The sequence below is a fragment of the Ambystoma mexicanum genome, chromosome 6q, assembly GCF_040938575.1.
Source record: "Ambystoma mexicanum isolate Mex_15411 chromosome 6q, UKY_AmexF1_1, whole genome shotgun sequence".
NCBI classification, from domain to species: domain Eukaryota; kingdom Metazoa; phylum Chordata; class Amphibia; order Caudata; family Ambystomatidae; genus Ambystoma; species Ambystoma mexicanum.
Genome location: NC_090937.1, coordinates 1,583,585,531 through 1,583,606,090, shown reverse-complemented (window position 1 = coordinate 1,583,606,090; position 20,560 = coordinate 1,583,585,531). Strand labels below are relative to the sequence as shown.

Genomic DNA, 20,560 nt, shown 5'->3' with positions numbered 1-20,560 from the left:
CCTGTGTTCTGATTCCGAGAGTGGCTCCTGCCCCACCCAGACAGGAAAAGTAGTTCCAGGCAGAGAAGGATCAGAAGACCATTGAGCTGGTAAGTAAGCAGCATGGTCTGCTGCAGGTAGGTCCACCCAAGCACTCTTAAGCATTATGAGCCCGGCGCTTCCAGCGCCGGGACCGGTCATCTTTATGAGCCTGGTGCCACTGGCGCCAGGACAAGGTCCAAAAGGTCCTGATAGGGACTGGCTGGTACCCAGGATCAAGGTTATGGGCCTGCTTCCAAGGATGTGAGGCAAGTCCTGACCCCTTGGAAGCAGGGATCATGACGGCACCCCCCCTCAAGGCCCCTCCCAAGCTTGACTTCTCCGGGGGTCTTGGTTTGTTAGGAAATGTTCGATGAAATTTCTTGACTAAACGAGGTGCGTGGACATGTTCTGCAGGTTCCCAAGACCTTTCCTGGGGGCCATAACCTTTCCAGTCAATCAGGTAGTATAGCCTTGATTTGGAGATTTTGGAATCTAAGATGTTTTTGATTTCAAACTCGAGTTCTCCATCAACTAGGATAGGTTCTGGAGATTTAGTCAATCGGGTCTCTGGCTGCACAGGTTTTAGTAGCGAGACATGGAAGACTGGGTGCATTTTCATATGAGGGGGCAAGTCCAACTTGACTGCCACTGGGTTTATTATGGTAATGATTGAGTAGGGTCCCAGGTATCTTGGGTTGAAGGTGCGCGGTCCTTTTAGGGGTAAATGTTTGGTGGATAACCAGACTGGATCTCCTACTTGATATTGAGGGGCCTCCTTCCGATGTTGGTCTGCTCCTTTCTTGTATTATTCCTTAGCCCTTTGCAGATGAGAAGTGGCTTCTTTAAAGGCTTGGGTGATTGCAGAATGCAGGTGGTCTACTGCTGGCGTCCCTAGATCCTGAGGTGGATCCAGATTAGAGGTTTGAGGATGGCTACCATATAAAAGAAAAAACAGGGTTTTTCCGGTTCCAGAGTGGACTGAATTATTGTAAGCGTACTCGGCTATCCAAAGGATGTCCTTCCAAGTTCTTTCTGGTTGTTGCAGCATGCAGCGTAAGTACTGTTCCAAAGTTTGATTGGTCCTCTCGGTCTGTCCGTCGGTTTGGGGGTGGTGACTGGTTGAAAGCCTTACATCAATTTGAGCCAACCGACAGCAACTCTGCCAAAAGTGGGAGACAAATTGACTTCCTCTATCCGAGATTAAAACTGAAGGAAAGCCGTGCAACCGAACGATGTTTTCGAGAAACTCCCAGGCCAGGATTTCTGCTGACGGTAGACCTTTCAGTGGGATGAAGTGCGCCATCTTGGAGAATAGGTCCACGATTACTAAGATCGTATTATATCCGGAACATGAAGGTAAGTCGGTGATGAAATCCATGGAGAGAGTATGCCAGGGACGAGGTGGGATGTCAAGTGGGTGTAAGAGGCCTGCTGGTCTCTCCTTTTGACTTTTATTTTGAGCGCACACTCTACAGGACATTACAAAGTCTCTGATATCCTTTCTCCAAGACGGCCACCAGAAGTGACGCTTGATCTTTTCCGAGGCCTTGGCCATACCGGGGTGTCCCTTCATTAGGGAGTCGAGATAACAAGAGATGACTTGATTCTGTAAACTAGCACAGGGTAGATATAACCGTTCTTGGAAGTACAATAGGTCTTTCTTCACCGTGAAGTCTTTTCCCTGAAGATGCCAATTCTGTATGTCTGCTGGAGTGGCTTGTTCTTTCTGGAAGACATCTTGGAACTCTAGATATTCAGGAGGCAGTTGGGGACCCTCGGACGTAATTGCTGCCAGCTTAATGTCGGACCTCAGATAACAAGTGGAGGCACATTCCGGAAACTGAATCGTCTTTGCTCGCCAATCAATTTGAGGATTGTGTTTTTCTAACCAAGGGATCCCCAGGATAATTTGAAACTGAGGGGCCTTGATCACATCAAACACGATCTCCTCACGATGTCCATTTTGGCTTACTAACGTCACTCCCTCGGTGGTATGGGTAACTGGTCCGGAAGCTATTTCCGTACCATCCACTGTGGTAATAACGTCTTTAACCATTTTAGGACAGAGAGGTAGATTCATCCTGGATGCCATCTCGCGATCCACATAATTGCCGATTGCTCCACTGTCAATGTATGCCTTGATGGCATGCAAACGATCTGGCTTCTCGGGGCTTATTAGGACCATGGGCACGATGAAATGCGAGGTCAAAGAACTGGTTTTAACGCTCGGCAAGCGGACCTCTACACTTGTCGGGCGAGGTCGTTTCCCGATTCTGGCTTTTCGATGCTTTTGTCGGAAGCTCCCACGGTCTTCTTAGCAGGTTTCACCGGGCATTCATGAAGAAAATGTCCTGAATTCCCACAATAGAGGCACAATTGCAGCTGTCTTCTTCTTTCTCGTTCCTTTTGTGTTAATGGCCCTTTCACGACTCCTATTTGCATGGGTTCTACGGTATCGACTCCTTTGGCGGAACTCTGTGGTCTTGAAAATACCCGAGCTTCGAATCTGGAGCGATCAGCCTTCCTATTCTGTAACCTGTGATCCAGTTGAACCACCAGGTCAATATATTCAGAACAATCTTGCAGAGGATTTACTACTTGGGCCAGGACATCTTTGAGTTCTCCACGCAACCCCCTATAAAACAGCGTAATCCTTTTATCCTCGGGCCACCTGGCTTCAACTACCAGTCTGTTAAATGATGCAATATATGCCAGAAGATCCTGATTACCTTGTTGTAATGAGAGGAGTTCGTTATCTAAGGCCTGTCCCTGAGAGTGTCTGGCAAATAGTCTTTCCATACTGGACTGGAAGGCCTGCAAATTACGAAGAATCGGGTCATCCTGGGTTACCAGGGGAATTGACCAGTCTGCAGCACTGCCATTTAGATATGAAAGTACGAAGGCCACTTTGGCCTGATCAGTGGGAAATGCAGCTGGCCTACACAGGAAGTGCAGACGACATTGATTGATGAACACTGCAAACCTTTTGGGATCGCCTGAGAAGCGTTCGGGTGGAGCCAAAGGCACATTTCCAGGTAGATTAATTTGTACAGGATTAGTGGAGGTCGCTGGGATATTCCCCCCCCCTGGGATCGGCAGCGGTGTTTGCCCCGCCTGCGTTTGTAACAACTGTCTAGCAAGATCATCTGTGCGCTCTTTGGACACAATTAGCTCCCTCCTTATGGCGTTCGTTTCCTGGCGCGCTGCTAGTACTTCTGCTCTTAATTCCCCTAGCAACTGGGCTAGTTGGTCAGTATCTGAGGTTTCCATTGCGCCTGGGTGGAGGATTTGTGGTGGGCTTCGCGTTCTGTAACGCTCACCTGATTTCCACGGAGGCGCTAGGCTGGACTGAGCTGTCGCCGTGTCTTCTAGTGTGACTCGTAGATCTCGGCCTTCTCCTAGGGCTGGTCCCCTTCTCACAATGTACCGGACGTGTAGAGTGAGGTGTCTGCAGACGGAAGAACAAGGATTTAGGAACTGGATTGACTGAACTTCTCCTTCCTCAGTCCTCTTATTCGAACCAAGGGCGTGGCTTGCTCACCTTAGATATATTAAGGTCGGGCTCTCCATCCTGCGTCTTTGCAGGGGCGCAAGTACCAGTTACTTCACTGGTTCACTGACAATCCTCTTGATTGCAGAGGTTGATGTTGGAAGATACCGCCGTTTACCGCACGAGCGGTTTCTTGATAGTTATTGGAGCACCCTTAATTTAGTCCCTTGCTCAGTCTCAGGGTGTCAAGATTGAAATTGTAGAGGAATGATGCGGCGAGCAGGTGAGTAGGAAAGATGACCGGTTGCTGTCACCCTTTCTAATGTCTCTCTTTGTCCTGCAGGTTTAGGTGCAATGGACGCTGATGAATAAGTGCCCAGGATCGTGTAAGCGCGTATGTACGAAGAAGATGAAGCGCGGTGCACGTAAGTAAAATGACTGCTGTTTGTTTCAAAAGCACGCCTTAATGTCTTTTTTGTCCTTGCAGATCGTGGATGCAGAGAGCGTTGCTAGATGGATGCCGGCGAACGTGCGAGCGCGTAAGTAGAAAGTTTATGGTTGGTTTAGAATGCGCCTTAAAATGTCTCCCTTTGTTTTGCAGATGCCGGCATGCAGCGCTTCTTGAAGTTCAGAACGTGCGGAGCGCAGGAAAGCAATTCAAGAATGCAATGCTTAATCAAGTCCTTTTCTTTGCAGATGTCGATGGGGAGCCGAAGAAAGCGGCGAAAGGCTTTGGAAGATGCTGCCGTATTTGGTAAGTAAGAGCGCTGCTCTCGAATTGAATTCTGCTAACCTGTTGCTTTGTCTTGGCAGGTGCAGCTGAGGATCGGATCTCTAGCAGGTAAGGAATTCGTTTTCACAGGAACTGGAGCTGAAGAATCTCAGGAAGACTGGAGCTGACACGGTGAGCGTCCTGCTGCAGATGCAGAATAACGCGAAGCACGTTTCATCAATCGGGTGTGGTTTAAATAGCCTTCTGTAGTGCTTAGGCGTCTTCTTCCACAGCCTCGCCCAGGTAAGAAAAGAGTTCCTGTGTTCTGATTCCAGGGAGTGGCTCCTGCCCCACCCAGACAGGAGAAGTAGTTCCAGGCAGAGAAGGATCAGAAGACCATCGAGCTGGTAAGTAAGCAGCATGGTCTGCTGCAGGTAGGTCCACCCAAGCACTCTTAAGCACCGGGACCGGTCATCTTTATGAGCCTGGTGCCACTGGCGCCAAGACAAGGTCCAAAGGTCCCGATAGGGACTGGCTGGTACCCAGGATCAAGGTTATGGGCCTGCTTCCAAGGATGTGAGGCAAGTCCTGACCCCTTGGAAGCAGGGATCATGACAGCAGGGGCACATTTCGTCTGACGCACATATTGTGTAGCATGACACATGCCATGACCATCTTTGCCACCTTCTCATGGCGGTACAGGAGTGCCCCACCAGACCTGCTGAGGCATCGGAACCGTGCCTTCAATAGGCCGAATGTCTGCTCAATGACCACACGGGTACGTGTATGTGCACGGTTGAAGTCCTCCTCGTGCTGGTTCTGCGGGTTCCGGACTGGTGTAAGGAGCCACCTCTTCAGGGGATAGCCTGCATCACCTGTATGTAGGCGAGAATGTATGTGTCAGTCATGACGTCTGATCAAGAACATGATGTGCCACCATGGCTTGCATCCAACTGTTACTTTGGACCACTTCTAAATGCACTAATTGATTCACACAATGCGACCAGTATATGCTCATGGCTCTCATGGCCTGTTTTGCATGCCATCACCAATGTATGCAGAGGGGTGGAGTGCATTGTGATTGCCCATCCACTGTGTCCGTTCATGCCGTTTGTTTTGTTGGCCTGGCACGTGTCCTGTGATGTCAATGTGCACATCATTGCAACATTGCTGTGGGCCTCATCATGACCCCAGTGAGCAATGCTGATGTTGATAGGGACATTTTGGGGGCCCTGATGTCTGTGTAATGGTGTGTTGATGTTTCTGTCCGTCATGTGCCTCCTTCGTGGGCCGTTATGGGGGACAGGCCTTTCGGTTGATGGTGTTTGGTGACGTGCATGTAGGTTCATTTCATTGTTGACAATGTGGTCTGAATTGGTAGAATGCACTTGCAGATGGTTGTGTCATGGTTGGGGCACAACCTCATTCACATGGTAGGGCTGCATACATTGGGTATTGGCTTTACTGGTGTTGGGTGGAGTTTGGGTTGCTTTAGGGTATGATCTGTCTCCGTTCTCTCTGCTACTCACAGCCAGGTGGAGTATGCATCATTCCCCCCCCCCTTTCAGCCAGGTGGAGTATGCATCATCCCCCCCCCCTTTCAGCCAGGTGGAGTATGCATTGGTACGTCGTTCACCTACCCACTTCACATTTCCATGGTCATGACATTAAACTCGCCGAGTAGCAGGATCTTGGGCCTGCATGTCGCTCCATGTAGCGTGGTATTGTGGAGTTCCTCAGGACCATTGAATCATGGGTTGATCCGGGGAATTGGGCACAACAATGTTTGATGATCTTGTTGGAGTCACAGACCATTTGCACGTTGATTGAGTGGAATTGTTTCCGGTTGCGGTACGGTACCTCCATGGCATGTGGCATGTGAAACCACCAATTCCACATGGGTGCAGTCGATGGCACCAATGCAACCAGGTATGCCGGCTAGTGCATGGAAACCCACTTTGGTGTTTGCAATCTCCTGGGCAGTCCGTGGTAATGAGATGTGGTCGTCTGTGTGCTTGAGGAGGGCATCGAGCACTTGGATAAGTGTACGTGAGAATAATGGTTGTGAAATGCCATGCAAGTGCCCCACTGTGTGCTGGTAGGTGCCTGTGGCCAGGAAGTGGAGTACAGACACTACCTTCAGTAGGGGTGGGATGGCGGTTGGACTTTCTATCATGCTGACGATGTCATTGTGTGTCATGACTACGATGGCGTTGATGGTGTCCCGGTCCAAACGGTACAGGGTGTGGATCTGTTCAGCAGTGAGGTTGAATGGACTGGCTCTGATGCGTGGGATTGGGGGCTGCCTGCGTGGTGGCACTGGCTGTGCTGGTGGGGCTTGCTGGCCCTGCCTTGCCCTCCTTCTCCTCCTGCGCCTCCTCTGTGCTGCCTGTTGTTGTTGTTGTTGTTGTTGTAGTAGCACTTGCATTGCTATCAGGTCCTCCAGCCCCAACATTGCAAGTCGTATTGGTATCATTGTGGAGTGTGACTGGGTGTGGGAAGGGGTGGGGTGTGCTCTTTTTGTACTTCCTGAGTCTGTATTGCCTCCACCTGTGCTTTTTCTGTGCACCTGTGGCAGCTGGATTCACTTTACATGTCCATTTACGGTTGGTTCCCGATGGCGTACTTAGCCCCATGGCGGTAAGGTACTTAACGGGCTGGGTGATGGCGTTAGGTGCATGTCCGCTTGGGTCGGCATTCGCGTACCTTTCCGCCATGGCGCTAAGTACGGTGTGGGAGGTCGTGGGCACGCGTCCTTGGCGCAGATAGCGACAGCGTTGACCGCTAGGTTCGATTATGACCCCTGACCGTTAACTACGATGCCATTAGCGGCATCGTAGTCAACGCTGCCGCTAATGACATCGTAGTTAACGGTCAAGGGTCATAATCAGACCTAGCGGAAAACGATGGCGGTAATCATTTACCGCCATCGTTTTTCGCTTAGCGCCAGGGTCGGAATGAGGCCCAATGTATGTTGAGAGCTGGTGCTTGAAGTAGAAATAGCAAACAAACATGGCCTGCTTTGCTCTTCAAGTCTTGCGGGCAAAAACACATTTGATGATGTGAAATAGCTATTTTTAAATTTCATACTCCCAGTATTTTTTTTCTTGAAGTTTAAAAAATATATCCTTCACAAACCTTCACAGTAAAATCAAGATGAAATCCCTCCTTTCATACAGCATCCCAATATGGGGTGTCACAGATGCCCTCAAAACACACCAATTCTCGAAGACAGTTCAAGTGTTTTCATTTGAGAATTTTTAAAGGGGCTTGCTAAGGGCCATTCCTCCCTATCTCCTATAGGGAATGGTACTCACTCCCTAATCCAGGCGTCTCTCAACCACAAAACTGTTGCTAGTGATCAGTAGCTCTTACTATCTGCAAAACTGTCTAGCTAAGGTTTATGGCCTAATGAGGAATGCCTTATCTGTCTTAGTCTCCTTCTGGGAACAATCTAGCTGGTCCCTGTGCTAAGTTCCCCAATAATGAAACAAAAGGCGACTACTACTACTCTTGCTCCACCCTCACCTTCTCTCACAGTCAACCTCCATTCAAGTCCCTAGTCAACATTTCATTCACACCATACTCTCTATTAATTTCACTCACTGTCAAGCACAGCATCACGCGAGTGCGAAGTACCTGAGGTTCTGGATGGAGCTTTAGTTGTGCTTCTTTTGGAGGTGACCAGGATAGCTGCAGTGTATATGCTAAGGGCCCAACCCTTTCCCACCCAATATCGTATAACACAGGGGGAATTATGGCCAGACTCTCAACCCCACATACTCTTCTCGCAGTATATGCGTGATGTAGAAGGCAGGATTCCAGCAAGGGCAAGAAAGGAATCCAAATGGTCCAGGGAATCGGACTGAACAAAAAAGGTGGAAGACAGGAAGGCAGAGAGAACAGACAAGAGGTAGAGTGGAGCAGGAAGGCAATATGCAGGGGAAAAACTACTGGAATGAGAAACGATGGCTGGGAAGGATAACGGCCTAAAGCAAGTACCCAAGGGCAAGGAGGAATTTACCAGTCGTGAGTGAAGGGAGAAAGGAGACGCCAGCAGGAGGCAACAAGCATGCTAGGAGGAGAAACGTAGGGCTGGCAAGCAAACTGGAAAAGCAGGAATCCGTAAGCAAGAAGCAAACGGAGAGCGTTTAGATGCATCATTCGTCCAGCTACAGCACCTTAAATAATGGCGCTGTAGTCAGAGCAAAGCCATAGTAGTGTGGCATGCGTCCATGGCAACAGAAGATGCTGCTCCATTAAAGTGTCAAGATAATGCTGGTTGGTATGACGGAAGTCGGTCATTGGTGTGCTGCGGTATCAAGCTTGTCCAGGTGTTTGCCGTTTTTTTCAACAGGTATAGCCGCATCCTTCCTGGAGTAAGGTAAGTGCACGGGATATGCATGACACTCACTTTACACGCACACTCAAACCCTAGTACCACTGTCTTCCACCATCCAGTAACTCTGCTTGCACACCCCTTCAGGAATTCTCCTTCACTCTTCTCTGATTTTTCCACACCTGGTCTCTTGATACTCCTTGTCCTCCCTTGACCTCACCCAAACAATCCCTTCCTCCCTTTTATCCGCCCGTCTCTGGCAAAGGAGGCCCTCAACATTCGCTGTCCCAGTTTGTGTGATGGCCTTGGTGGGGTGCTGTTCTGCTGCCCCCATACATGTGAGTGTAATGTCCTTGAGCATGAGAACATGGTTGGGTGCTCTTCACTCTCACTCATGCTGGCGTTGCACTGCAGTGGTTCGCCATCTTTGAGCAGGTGGGTCCAGCTGGAGCACTCTGCGCTCGGACTCGCTGTATGCTGATGCAGGCCTAGTAGCAGCTTGCTTCGTTCATTCTGCTGCATAGTCCGTTCTGTATCTCGGTCGTTTGGCATTTTCTCTCATTGGTTGTTTGCTTGCAGACCCTTTGTTAAGGGTGCTGATTTTGGAGATCCTATGAGAGAAAGAGAAAGACACTCACCATAATGGTGCTGTAAAGGCATGGGGTGATTGATAGTAGTACTTTCCAAAACCAAGCAGGCACCACATAGTTTAATGCCTGACTGCCATACAGATGACTCCAGGAACCTGGGGTGGTGGTGCCAAGTGCATCTAAAGACAAGACTTCCTGACACAGGCACTAAATGACAAAACAGAAATGTGGGGCACTAAACACCTCACCGATGTGAGTGACTGTTTTACTTCCAAGGCAGAGTTGTTTAGTGGGATAAAGGGAAGGAATGAGGACCACAGTCGTAAGAATGCCAAGCCGTGACATCAGTTAAACCTATTCACCTATTTTTACGTTCTTTCCAATACATTTACACTGACCAACAACTCCCAATAAGCGAAGTTTCTCTGATTCACTTACTAAGTCATCCTTCTCCTGTTTACATGAGATAGAAATAACACCCACGCTTGGTCTTTGGAGTGTTTTAACTACAACTCTCACATGGTAACTCTTCTAAGGTTCCCTTAAATTCATGACTCCCCTGCGCCCGGTTATTGCAGTGGTTTAACCACAAGACAGTCTTCCCCACGTTCTCCCTTAGAATGCTCCCAATCTTCTCATTTGGGATCTCTGCCTTTTCCTGACCTTGAGTCCCACATCCTCAACCTCTCTCCCAGCTCTATCTTCCTCTCTGATCTCTTACCTCTCTCCATGCTTTCTATTAAGGGCTTCCTTCATTGCTCTGCTCTTCCCTCTCAAAGGTGTTCTAGGAATGGTTTCGCCCTCTTTCCCCCAGCTCCTTACACTTGTATTTCTCACAGACCCATGCTGTGGGTTCTGGTACCATTTGCACAATTCATTACATGCCTGGCATCCTCGTCAAACTGGTGTCAATCAGCAAACATGTAGCCTCCTGCTCTCTCGTAAGTCAATCGGTCTTGGTAACAGCCTTCCCACCAGTTGTGCCATCCAGCTTCCCACAATCCCTTCTACTTTGCATCCTTTTTCTCCAGTGTACTCTCATTAATTACCACAGCATCTCTTCCAATGTCTCTTCCATTTCTTTGACACGCGACTCTGCTTGCGCGGTTAAGTTCTCAGAAAGTGGACAATGCTTCTTCCAATTACTGTGCGTCTGACACGGCAACTACATCATAGGCAGACAAAGTGCACAAAGACAATGAGAAAAAGTCTACCTTTGCCTACTTATTGCAGGACAACATCCCCCACAGACACAAGTGTTGCTTCCCATGACTGAATATGAAATTCAATTTGATTGGTTGCATTAGCTGTTTTTAACACTAGATGTATATCGGAGAACCTGAGGAATGGTGATTGGTCTTTAGACAGACAATGTACCTGGATACAAGGAATTTGTTTTACCAAATTGAGATGCATGCTTCAGGTTTTCAGGTATGCAGATCCTTGCATCAGGAAGACATTAATAATGACCTTAATAAATCTTTCATTTTTAATACCTAGGGGGATCCGGGTATATATTTGATTCTGTATGTTCTGTAAGTAATAAAAGGACCTTGAGCGATGATATGGTGATATACAAATGCAAGATAACATAAAATATTGTTAATCATAATACATTTTAGACAGTGCTTCATTCCAGAATCCTCCAAAATGGGATAATCAATGCTATCATAACTCAGTTTAGATTGGAATTAGGCCTTATATCATTTAAATCTATTGTGTTAAAGAAAAGGGCAGAAATGTGTATCATAATGAGCAACAACCCCAACAACATTCTGCTAATGGCCATGTATCCGGAAACACTCAAGAAATCTACGACCTGTCAACTAAAAAAAAGCATGGACATATTTTTTGATGAAATATGTTGGATACAGAGAAAGGGGAATGATATCAATAAAATGAAGCATGCACTTGCTAGGCGTCTGGAGCTGTGGGACTGGCTAGAAAATTATGCCCACTTGAACAACTTAAAAAAGTATCAGTCCAGGTCCCAATTACTCCACACGTTCAAGAAATAGCCGTTGTATTTGAATGTATTTGAATCTTGCTCCTTCTCCTAGACTTAGACGTTTTATCGTGCTTTTGAGATTGGACCATCTGCCTGTACAGTCAGTTACTGGGACGATAAGTCATTTACCTTGGGCTGACCATTGGTGTCGACTATGCAATAACAGGGATGCTATTGAAACGGGCAAGCATTTAAATCTGAATGAGACATATCTTAGATCATATGGTAGATATGTGCATGATCCAGATTTGATCAAAGATATGGCATTTTGGCTACAGAGCATCAATACGAGGAACATGAAACTATATATTTCAATGTACAATGTGTGGCAAAAGATAGAAAAGATTGTGGGCATAACTATATAGAACTAGAACTATATGTTTATTGTTTCCATCATAGAAAGGTAAGGACATCATGGGGCTGATTCATGAAATGTGTGCGCCGAAAAGCAGGGATTTGTGCGCCATTCTGCCCGCAAAACCCCATTTGTTAAACAGGGATTTGGGGCAGAATGGCGCACAAATCCCCGCTTTCCGGCACACAAATTCCATGGATCAGCCCCCATGAGTCCTGGGGGAATTGTGAATAATTGTGATCAATTGCTCTACTGCGACTTTGAATTAAATAGAGTGAGGTACAAATGTATTGTAGAGCTATTCGGTATAGACTATTATATATGTGCACAACTGATTTTTTACTTAGCACTAGTTGCTTATCTTATTAAACATTGCAAATGTATGACATTTATGTAATTTTATATTCTACATTTTATTGTGATATTATATTTATTGATGTTTATGATTCAGTAATTTTATATTTAAATAATGTGAAAAGTTTACTTGTAAACTGCAACACATTAAATACATAAATAACTCAATTTACTGTTACTCATTTGATTGGCCTTTGTGGGATTAAAAGCAAGTGTCCTGCATGTTGAACACGTATGTCTGGCGAAAGTGCTTAGCTATCTTTCTGACGGTTAGGTCAGAACCGGCTTTGCAGCTCGTTTTGGGGAGGTTGAAAGGATTTTCACAGACCCACAGTAGGAGATTCATAGGGCCTTACTCCATTTAAAATATCTTCCACTCAAATGGAACTTATCCTTGTGGGGAACAATTCAAAAAGGTGGTATCCAGCAGGCACAACGATAAGAATATTTTCCTTCTCCACAAGAAACAGAGAAGATGTATATTGCATTCTAATTTTACATTCATTGTTCTAATCTTTGTTTCTAGGTAGGTCTTAATTTCCTGGTTCAAAAAGCCAATACCTTCACCCCTTCAACCCGCCTCTTGATCCAGAGATTTGTGCCATTTCCAGCTGTTGGTGAGTAATTAATTTACACACTATTGAATGTACATATATACATGTTCTTTTTTTAAGCACTCTGGGTTGCCTCATTAGATGCTGTCACTATCTCAACCTATCGTATAAGTGCTTTTCACCTTTCATTAAACACTTTTTCATATTTTATTGGTGGCAATAAGAGACCTGACTCAAGTTCTATCAATCTGAATGTGTTCTAGTGAAATGCTTATCACTAAGTCGCTAATTTTTGTTGAACAATATTCTCTTTATTTGGCCAAAAAGACGCACATATATTATCAAAATTGTATGTACACATCAAAAACATTACACACCCTTCTGACATTTCGCTAAACAAGACACATTTCAACACGATTTGCGTGCTTCATATTCTAAAATTCATCCAAAAATGCTTTAAAGTGTAAAACCATACATAAAATATTCATAAAAAACACACTTCCTATACAAAGCTAAAAACCATAGTGTAGTGTTTTCACGAATCTCTTGACAATACAATAATTATGTGCAAAATTGCTAATAATGTGCAATTCAGTGTTGGTTAGGCAGTGTAAGACACTTCCTCTAATTTCAGGATGCCTCACCAGAAAAATCTGTTCTTTAAAGTCCCCCTTATTCTGCCTATAGGGGAAACACATCTCAATCTAATAAGAACTATCCAGACTGTTTATTTTCCAATGTGTGTAACCCAACATGTTTCGTCCATCACACATTTTTTTTTTTTTACAATTGTCTGTAGACCTACTCAGGGGAACCAACAACAAAATGTGTGAGCTACAAAAACATCTATAGCTCCTTCTGATAACTGTTGCCTGTTCAATAAACAAAGCGTTTTGTCTTGTTCTTCACGCTGTGTGAAGTGTGGGAACTTGGAGTCCAAACATAGGACCGTGTCAAAAGGTATAGTTCTTTTCCTTTTAACACTTAATTCGGTTTAGTATGAAGTCTTCTTAGTATACAAAAGAACTTTAGAAAGAAGTTAGTATCCAATACTGCTAAGTCATGTGTGCAGGTGAGTGGATAACCCAGGGCTGTGTGGTTTCCAATTCCTTGGCAGGATGCAGTAAAGGGTCTCCAACTGCAGCGTGATGAGTTAGAGATGTCCGTGGTTAGTAAGAAGCTTGGTTCCACCACGAGGATGTTGAAATGTAAAAAGAAGTTTCTATTCCATTTACTTATATACATATAGTATATACTGGAATACCCATGTTGTACTCTGAGAAATATTCATCGTAAAGGCAAATGTACATAATACATATGTGTAACATGGTCTAACGTTACAGGGTCCTATGAGCTGACGAGCGGCTGCTACATTTCAGCTGCCTCCTGGCCCTGAATTCAGTAAGAGGAAGGGAGGGGTTGAAGTGGGGAGGGAGTTGGAGACAGTAGGGTAAAACTGAACTGTTGATTCCAGAAGATCAGAAGCACCTGTTCTCTATTTGCTCGTACAATTCTAGGTGAGTTTCTGTTTACATAGGAGAGCCCCAAATGAAGGTGTTATGCATGTTTGGTTCTGTGGAAGACTATCCTTTGCTGGGATGGTCTGCAAGTTGCAGTATAGTGGTGTGAGGCATAGGGGTTGTTTATGTTTCCAGCTGCTGCAGTGTTATATTACCTGGTTGGTTTGCTTAGTGTGATATGGAAATATGGAAGATGAGTTGGGATTGTTGGGGAGGAGGATGGCTACTGGAGACCATGTCCAGAGCTGTTTAATCATGTGTATCCATTTTGAATTAGCAGTACCACAGGCACACCCTTGACTATTTGTGGGCATCTGTGATTACTTGTATCTATTTGAGCAAGTATCACCTTAGGCGCTCCCCTGCCTATTTTGTGACTATGAGGGCCCTCTTCTTAGAGATTAGGCATTTTATTGCTCATTAGTAGATTTATTGATTGATTAAACACATTAATTAGGCACTTTGGTCACAAAATTAATTGCCATCAATGATGAAAAGAGAGGCAAAGGCCTGCCCACAAGTTGGACAATTTAGCAAAAGAGATTGAATTTGAATTGTTTACAAAACATGTCTAAATTGGGCAGTTCTTTGTGGGACCACCCTAGCTTAATCCCGCATATTGGGCTTTAGTAGCTCAACCCTCTTCCACCAAACAAAACACATCTTAAGGAGGGCACTATGAGTGAGTGGTTTTAGCCAAAAGAAAAAATCTTCCTAGTTGGTATCTTTTTTAGTTTAGCAGATGAATAGGCTCTTTGCTGCCTCATCAGGCATTAAAATAGCAGGCAACATATTTTAAAATGTACTCTCACCTAGACCGTTAACCAATGCAGTGTATGCCTCAGATCCAAAACATGGTCTCTTTTCCACACCCGAAATATGAGTGCTACTGCTGCATTTTGCACAACCTGTAATCCACCAGTAGAACATTTACTGTAATCCAATTGTGAGTTGGTAATGGCTCCAACTAACGGGCCACACTCCTCTTCTTCCACTGCTGCTTGAACGTGCGAGACCAGAGTTAAATTCTGGTCTCACCAAAGCACCCCATGGTCTTTACCTTTGATTTGATCTCAATCAGAGGGGGGAAAAACTTGGAAGGTAGTTTAAGGTCCTGTTAATTTGAACCTGGGTCAAACAGGGAAGCCTGGCACATGTTTTGTTAATGGCATGCCTGACTTTAGAAATATTATCCTGGGCAGGTGGTGAGGTTCATTGTTGCCAGTCCAGTTGTCATAAAGTTATTTCTTTGCAGATCACAAAATTAGATCAAGCCTGCAGCATCGTGTCTTGGTTGTCAAATGTTTCTTTTTTGCGGTCTAGTCGCAAGCTCAGTTTTCAGGCATTTCCAGATGATCAGATGATCCTCCTGTTTCTAAAGTCACTTGGGCATCCTGGGGTTAGTCGCCATAACAGCAATGTATGTATGTATGTGTATATATGTGCACATAGATGTGTGTTTAATCAGTAGGTAAAGAAAATTGTGACACATAGTTACGTTTACTGCCTTTAAAAGATGAATTCTGCAAATATCAACATTAAGGTGCAAACACTCCAAAGGAAATATCTCCCTAATACAAACACTATAAATGAAATCTTAGCTTACACTATCCCACTATTACATAAGACTCACTTCCACTATTGGATTGATACCATTTAAATCCAGATGCAGTCTCGGGAATCCAGAAGTAGAACCATAGGTAAGCCACCCAACTGGAGCCAAGCCAATTAAATCCTCCTTCCTAAATCCATTGTGCACTGCTAGGTAGTTGATCCGTCTCATCCATGACATACTGGAGAGAGTAAAGATGAGGAAAGGAAGACCAGATACTAAGCTGGGCCAATGAGTATACAAATGAAGCATAAACTTGATGCAGCACCGCTCTGCCTCTAGATATGCTTGTGCTGAAGTGGCCCAATATGAACATGTTGCATTGGAAGGATCCTCCTTTTGGAGGCTCCAACGTGCCAACCACATAGACATTTTGGTACTGTGTATGTGGGCCTTCATAGAAGCCTCCATTAGGTACCCAGAGGTGAACAAGTAAGCCAACCAATATATTTAGTTTGGGCCCAAGCATTTTACTTTCTCTGGAGCTATGGCAGTCTGTGGCTGCCAGGGCCACTTCTGTTAAAGGGATAATTTGGTCAGAAATGTTATTGCCCCAATCGATACTGCATGTATTTTACATTGATCGTTCTAAAAAAAGAATCCACCTTACCTGAGTTTTTCTCACTTTAACACATGCGAAATTGACGGGTCGGGTACTGCCATCTTGTGCTAATCTTATCGGTTGATCCATCACCCTAAGTTCAAGTGCCTTTGCGGCACTAATTCAGATCACCCGCCCCTAACATTGACATCACTAGATGCTCACAATGAGCTCCACCTAGTTTAATGATGTTGGTGGGCAGTGTAGCCAAACGTACCCTGTCATCACCAACATCAGAATGTTATCTAAAGCAGAACCAGGAAAATAAACACACATATCCACAACAGACGCAAAACAATAAAAATAGTTTATTTTGAAGAAAACAGCAATAATCAGGAGCGTAACCAGTACTTTTAATTTTGACAAAGAGGTAATTAAGACCACAAAAACATGGGTAACTCTTTCCAATAGAGGTTATAGCTAGCAAACATTGCATGGTTCTTATTTTTTAACTGTGAACGGGGATCTTACAATGCTGATTACGTTCAACGATCGATCAATCACAATCTTTGCACTCTTCACAGAAAGTTATTATATTCCACCATCGATATCTGATCGATCCACATGGCGTTCTATCACAGAGAACAAATTAGTGGTTTAATTTTTCAGAACCTATATGTTGCTCCTTATTACTGCAACTGCAAAATGTCAGATTGGTGTCTGGCAATCGTCTCAGATAAGGGTTTTCATAGATGCATTGTTGATGATAATTGTTCATTTGTGGTTAAAGAAGCCGTTGGACCGGTAAACTGTACCCATGACAGGTGCACATCGGTATAATAGAACTATGGAAAATTGAGAATGCACAAATATATTTAATTACCCAATTTATAATTATATATACACAGTACATATTTATGTTAACTACCAATTTAAGTTACAATTAACAAGAACGATGTCTGTTTTTTGCGTAAAATTGAACATTCATCAGTCACAACGTAAATCATATAGCATACAGCACACTTGCCACCCTCACTCGCATACATTTTATTTAAAACCTTGCTTTCATTGTGTCTTGTGTTTCCATTCTCCCTATGTGACAGATGACCAACCGCTTCGAAAGACAGATCTCAGTAATAGAAACATAACAGTCCTACATAAGCTTTCAATGTAGTGAATCTTATCACTTTTTTGTGGATATTCGACACATTTTGGCCTTGAAATTGTTAGTGTGGTGTATTAAAGGACACATAACAATGCAACCCGTTATCCAGCGTTCACAGCGTGTCAGAGAGAGTTTTGTTTTGGGAACACATGCCACAAAATTGAACAATATTAATGGCAAGCTGTGCAATGAAAAACAACAAAATATTTCAAGTATCCCACATATGACAATATTTACTTCCATTTCAATGGTATCAATGTGCCTAATCCCACAACATCTACATATTCTTTCAAAGTTGACCCAAGGCAAGGTGCAGACAGGCTTGAATTTCCGAATAAACCCATTAATAATGTGAAGCAGTTTTTATGGCCAAAGTGGGACACTTCTTGTCTGAAATAAACAGAATTCGAATACAAAAGTGGTGGGTTAATATATAGAGAAGGCACAAATGGACCGGGAAGGGAGGAGGAGGGGCAATTACACACCAGGTTGGGTAGACTGTTGCAGCCAGGGCAACACGTGCATGGAGCAACGATAAAAAGAAACAAAGTTTACATCACTAAAATTCTGCATACCTCAAACAAGTGCAGTTTTGAAAGGCTTACTATCTTCTGCGTATATCTATTCCAGCAATCATATTGATTTTTGCATTGATGCATGTGTCCTCCACACGTGGGCCTCCACAGTAAGATGTAAATGTGCAAAGGCCACAGGCGCACGTTCATTGTGCACATTGGCAAGACATATTCCTTTGTATTTATTTCAGTGTTGGCTAACACTGTGGCACATAAACCGTTGGCCTTTTGCTATCTGCAGCCACTTAACTTGATTCCTACTTTCCTGCGATGTTCGACTTCATTTACTTTATTTATGTATAGGTTATTTATAAAGCACCTATACAAAAAATTGTGTTTCAAGACACCACAAGACAAAACAGGGGGGTGTGGGTGGAGAAAAGAATAATAACCGTCATACTAGGCCTTGTGCCATTCGGATCATGCAAGAGCAGTAATACAAAGTGCAGGGGAAGTTGGTAGAGGTATAGGTTGGGGCAGAAGGGAGAATGCTAGGATGTGAGGGAGGTGCAGGGCAAGAGGAGGAATACAATTGCATGGGGGAAGAGGAGGAGGACGAGGAGGAGGTGGAGGGGAAGGGGAAGAAGAGGGCCAATGGGGCTAGGCAGGTGCTAAGGGGAGACCAGGTGGGCAAGTGCCAGCAGAGGCAGGGATTGAGGATCACATGCGAAGGGATTGAGGATCACATGCGAAGTGCAAGGACGGGTTGGACCAGCCTCAGTAGGGATGCACACCCCGCCGGGCTTGTCAGGGGAAAGGGGCCCGCAAGGACAAATGCAGGTTGTGGGGGGGGGGGTGGTTAGAAGACCGGGTGCTCGGTTATACTGGGCAAATAGGACCTGGTGCCCTGTGGAGATCAGAAGGGACCAGGCAGCCAGTCAATGCAACAGAGGGGGGCATTAGCAGGAGGTGGGGAGAATGAAGAAGAGAAACGTTGGGTCTTGAGAATCTTCCGGAACTTAAGGAGATCAGGCAGAAACGAGTGCAGGGAGGCCATTACAGAAGGAAGCGCCTGCCGAGGAAAGACATCTACCCCACACTCTCTTCTTGGAATGCATCTGATCGGCAGAGAATTGCAGCTAGATGACCAAAGGTCTCTAAGAAGGAGGTATTTAGGGAAAGAGTCGGAAGTAGTGGATGATGCAGAGGGTCTTGAATTTGATCCTCACAGCCACTGGGAGCCAGTTGAGATATTTGGGCTTGAGTGATGCAGTCCCTGGGCTTGAGGCCAAAGATAAGTCTTGCAGTCCTATTCTGGATTAGTTGAAGGGGGCAAAGGGAGAATTTAGGCATAATGAGTAAGAGGCTGTTGCAGTAGTACAGCCTGGGGAGGACCAGAGCTTTGGAGACATTGAGTTTCTGTTTGTCTTTTGCTCCAAATTACTGTTTAGATTCTTCAACTATTATGAGTACATTATAAACAGGGCTCTCAATTAGGTTTGGACATGCAGGAATTACAAGCAGTGTCTGGGTATCCAGAAGTAAACGGTCACCAGGTGCTACCACTATGGAACAAGTAGCTAGTTTATAGCATTTCATTAGTCGGCCTGGGGTAGCCAAAAGTAGCTCCTGGTAACTGTTGGTTTTAAGCTCACCAGTCTCTTGTACATTTGATTTGATTAGAGTCACATATTTGAAATAATCAGACCGACATTTTTTGTTCTAATATAAATCAATTATATTGATGGTAATAAATACACGAATCAAAGAAAAATTGAAATTGTAAGGCCTATCTACTGACATTACTTCACAAACAGTAATTAATTAAAAATAAATGATTTAAATATTACATCTCAGGTGACATACTATTCCATTTATTGTACAATGAAAACAGTTTTCAAACACTGTGGAGAAGTTTGAAACTGGGTTTGTTAGACATTTTGAAGAGAGCTACACATCATTTGAATCTTGAATACAACCTTTCAATAAATTCAAGTTTGGTAGGGCAATCCTCTTTAGCAATGTTCTGTGGCATAGACTGGGCCCTGGAAACAAAATCTTGATCAATTCCATATGTTTGCATGGCCAGCACATTCCATGTCAGATCTTTCACTAAATCAAAATCCATCTGCTGGAAGATTGGCTTTGCCACCCACTGTTTGCTTTTTTTGGTAAACCCATAGTTGTAACAAAGCCTCCTGGGTATTGCTGCAGTTTTTGCTATTTCCCTTCCAACATTCTCGTTGTGTGCAAGTACAGCCAGCCTTGTTCTGCCCTACATACCGTATTTTCCAAAATGCAACCTTATAGACCTGTACCTTAAGCACATATTATGGAATCCCTCCAAATCGCCAGTGTGGCAGAACTCGGAGAGTCCCTTCGTGTCTCTTGAAAAAGTTTTATCTTACAAAAAGTGTTTTGTCATACTCGATCTTCTCAAGTGCTGTGTGAGCAGGGGAGCCTGGAACCAACCACCTTTTCTTGCGCTGCTGCTCCTTGCTCAAGGGTCCATGTGCACATTCGTGGAAATGTTTGTTTTCTTTCCAAGAGAGTATGTTGGAACAATGGTGCATCAATGAATGCCATTTTCCAAGCAGAATATCTACTGACCCATCACAGGTTTTTAAGCTCCACCAAAGATGGTTGCTGATACAGTGTGACCAATTTAAAATGTTTTCTGTAGCCTTTTCTTCCGAGCAGCAGTACAACATGCTAAACATATTGATGCTTTATGTCTGGCAACTGCTCTTGCATGGCCTTGGCTATTGAAACTTGTCAGTGGCT

At 44.6% G+C, this 20,560-nt stretch overlaps 1 protein-coding gene across 1 annotated transcript in view; it reads left to right on the top strand.

The window, feature by feature from the left end:
• Positions 1–20,560, top strand: part of SFXN5 (sideroflexin 5) — a 1,920,751-nt gene that overhangs the window by 1,173,339 nt on the left and 726,852 nt on the right. The window contains exon 10 of the mRNA XM_069632305.1: positions 12,396–12,486. Coding sequence (XP_069488406.1) covers positions 12,396–12,486 — 91 coding nt within the window. The remainder of the gene's footprint in view (positions 1–12,395; positions 12,487–20,560) is intronic.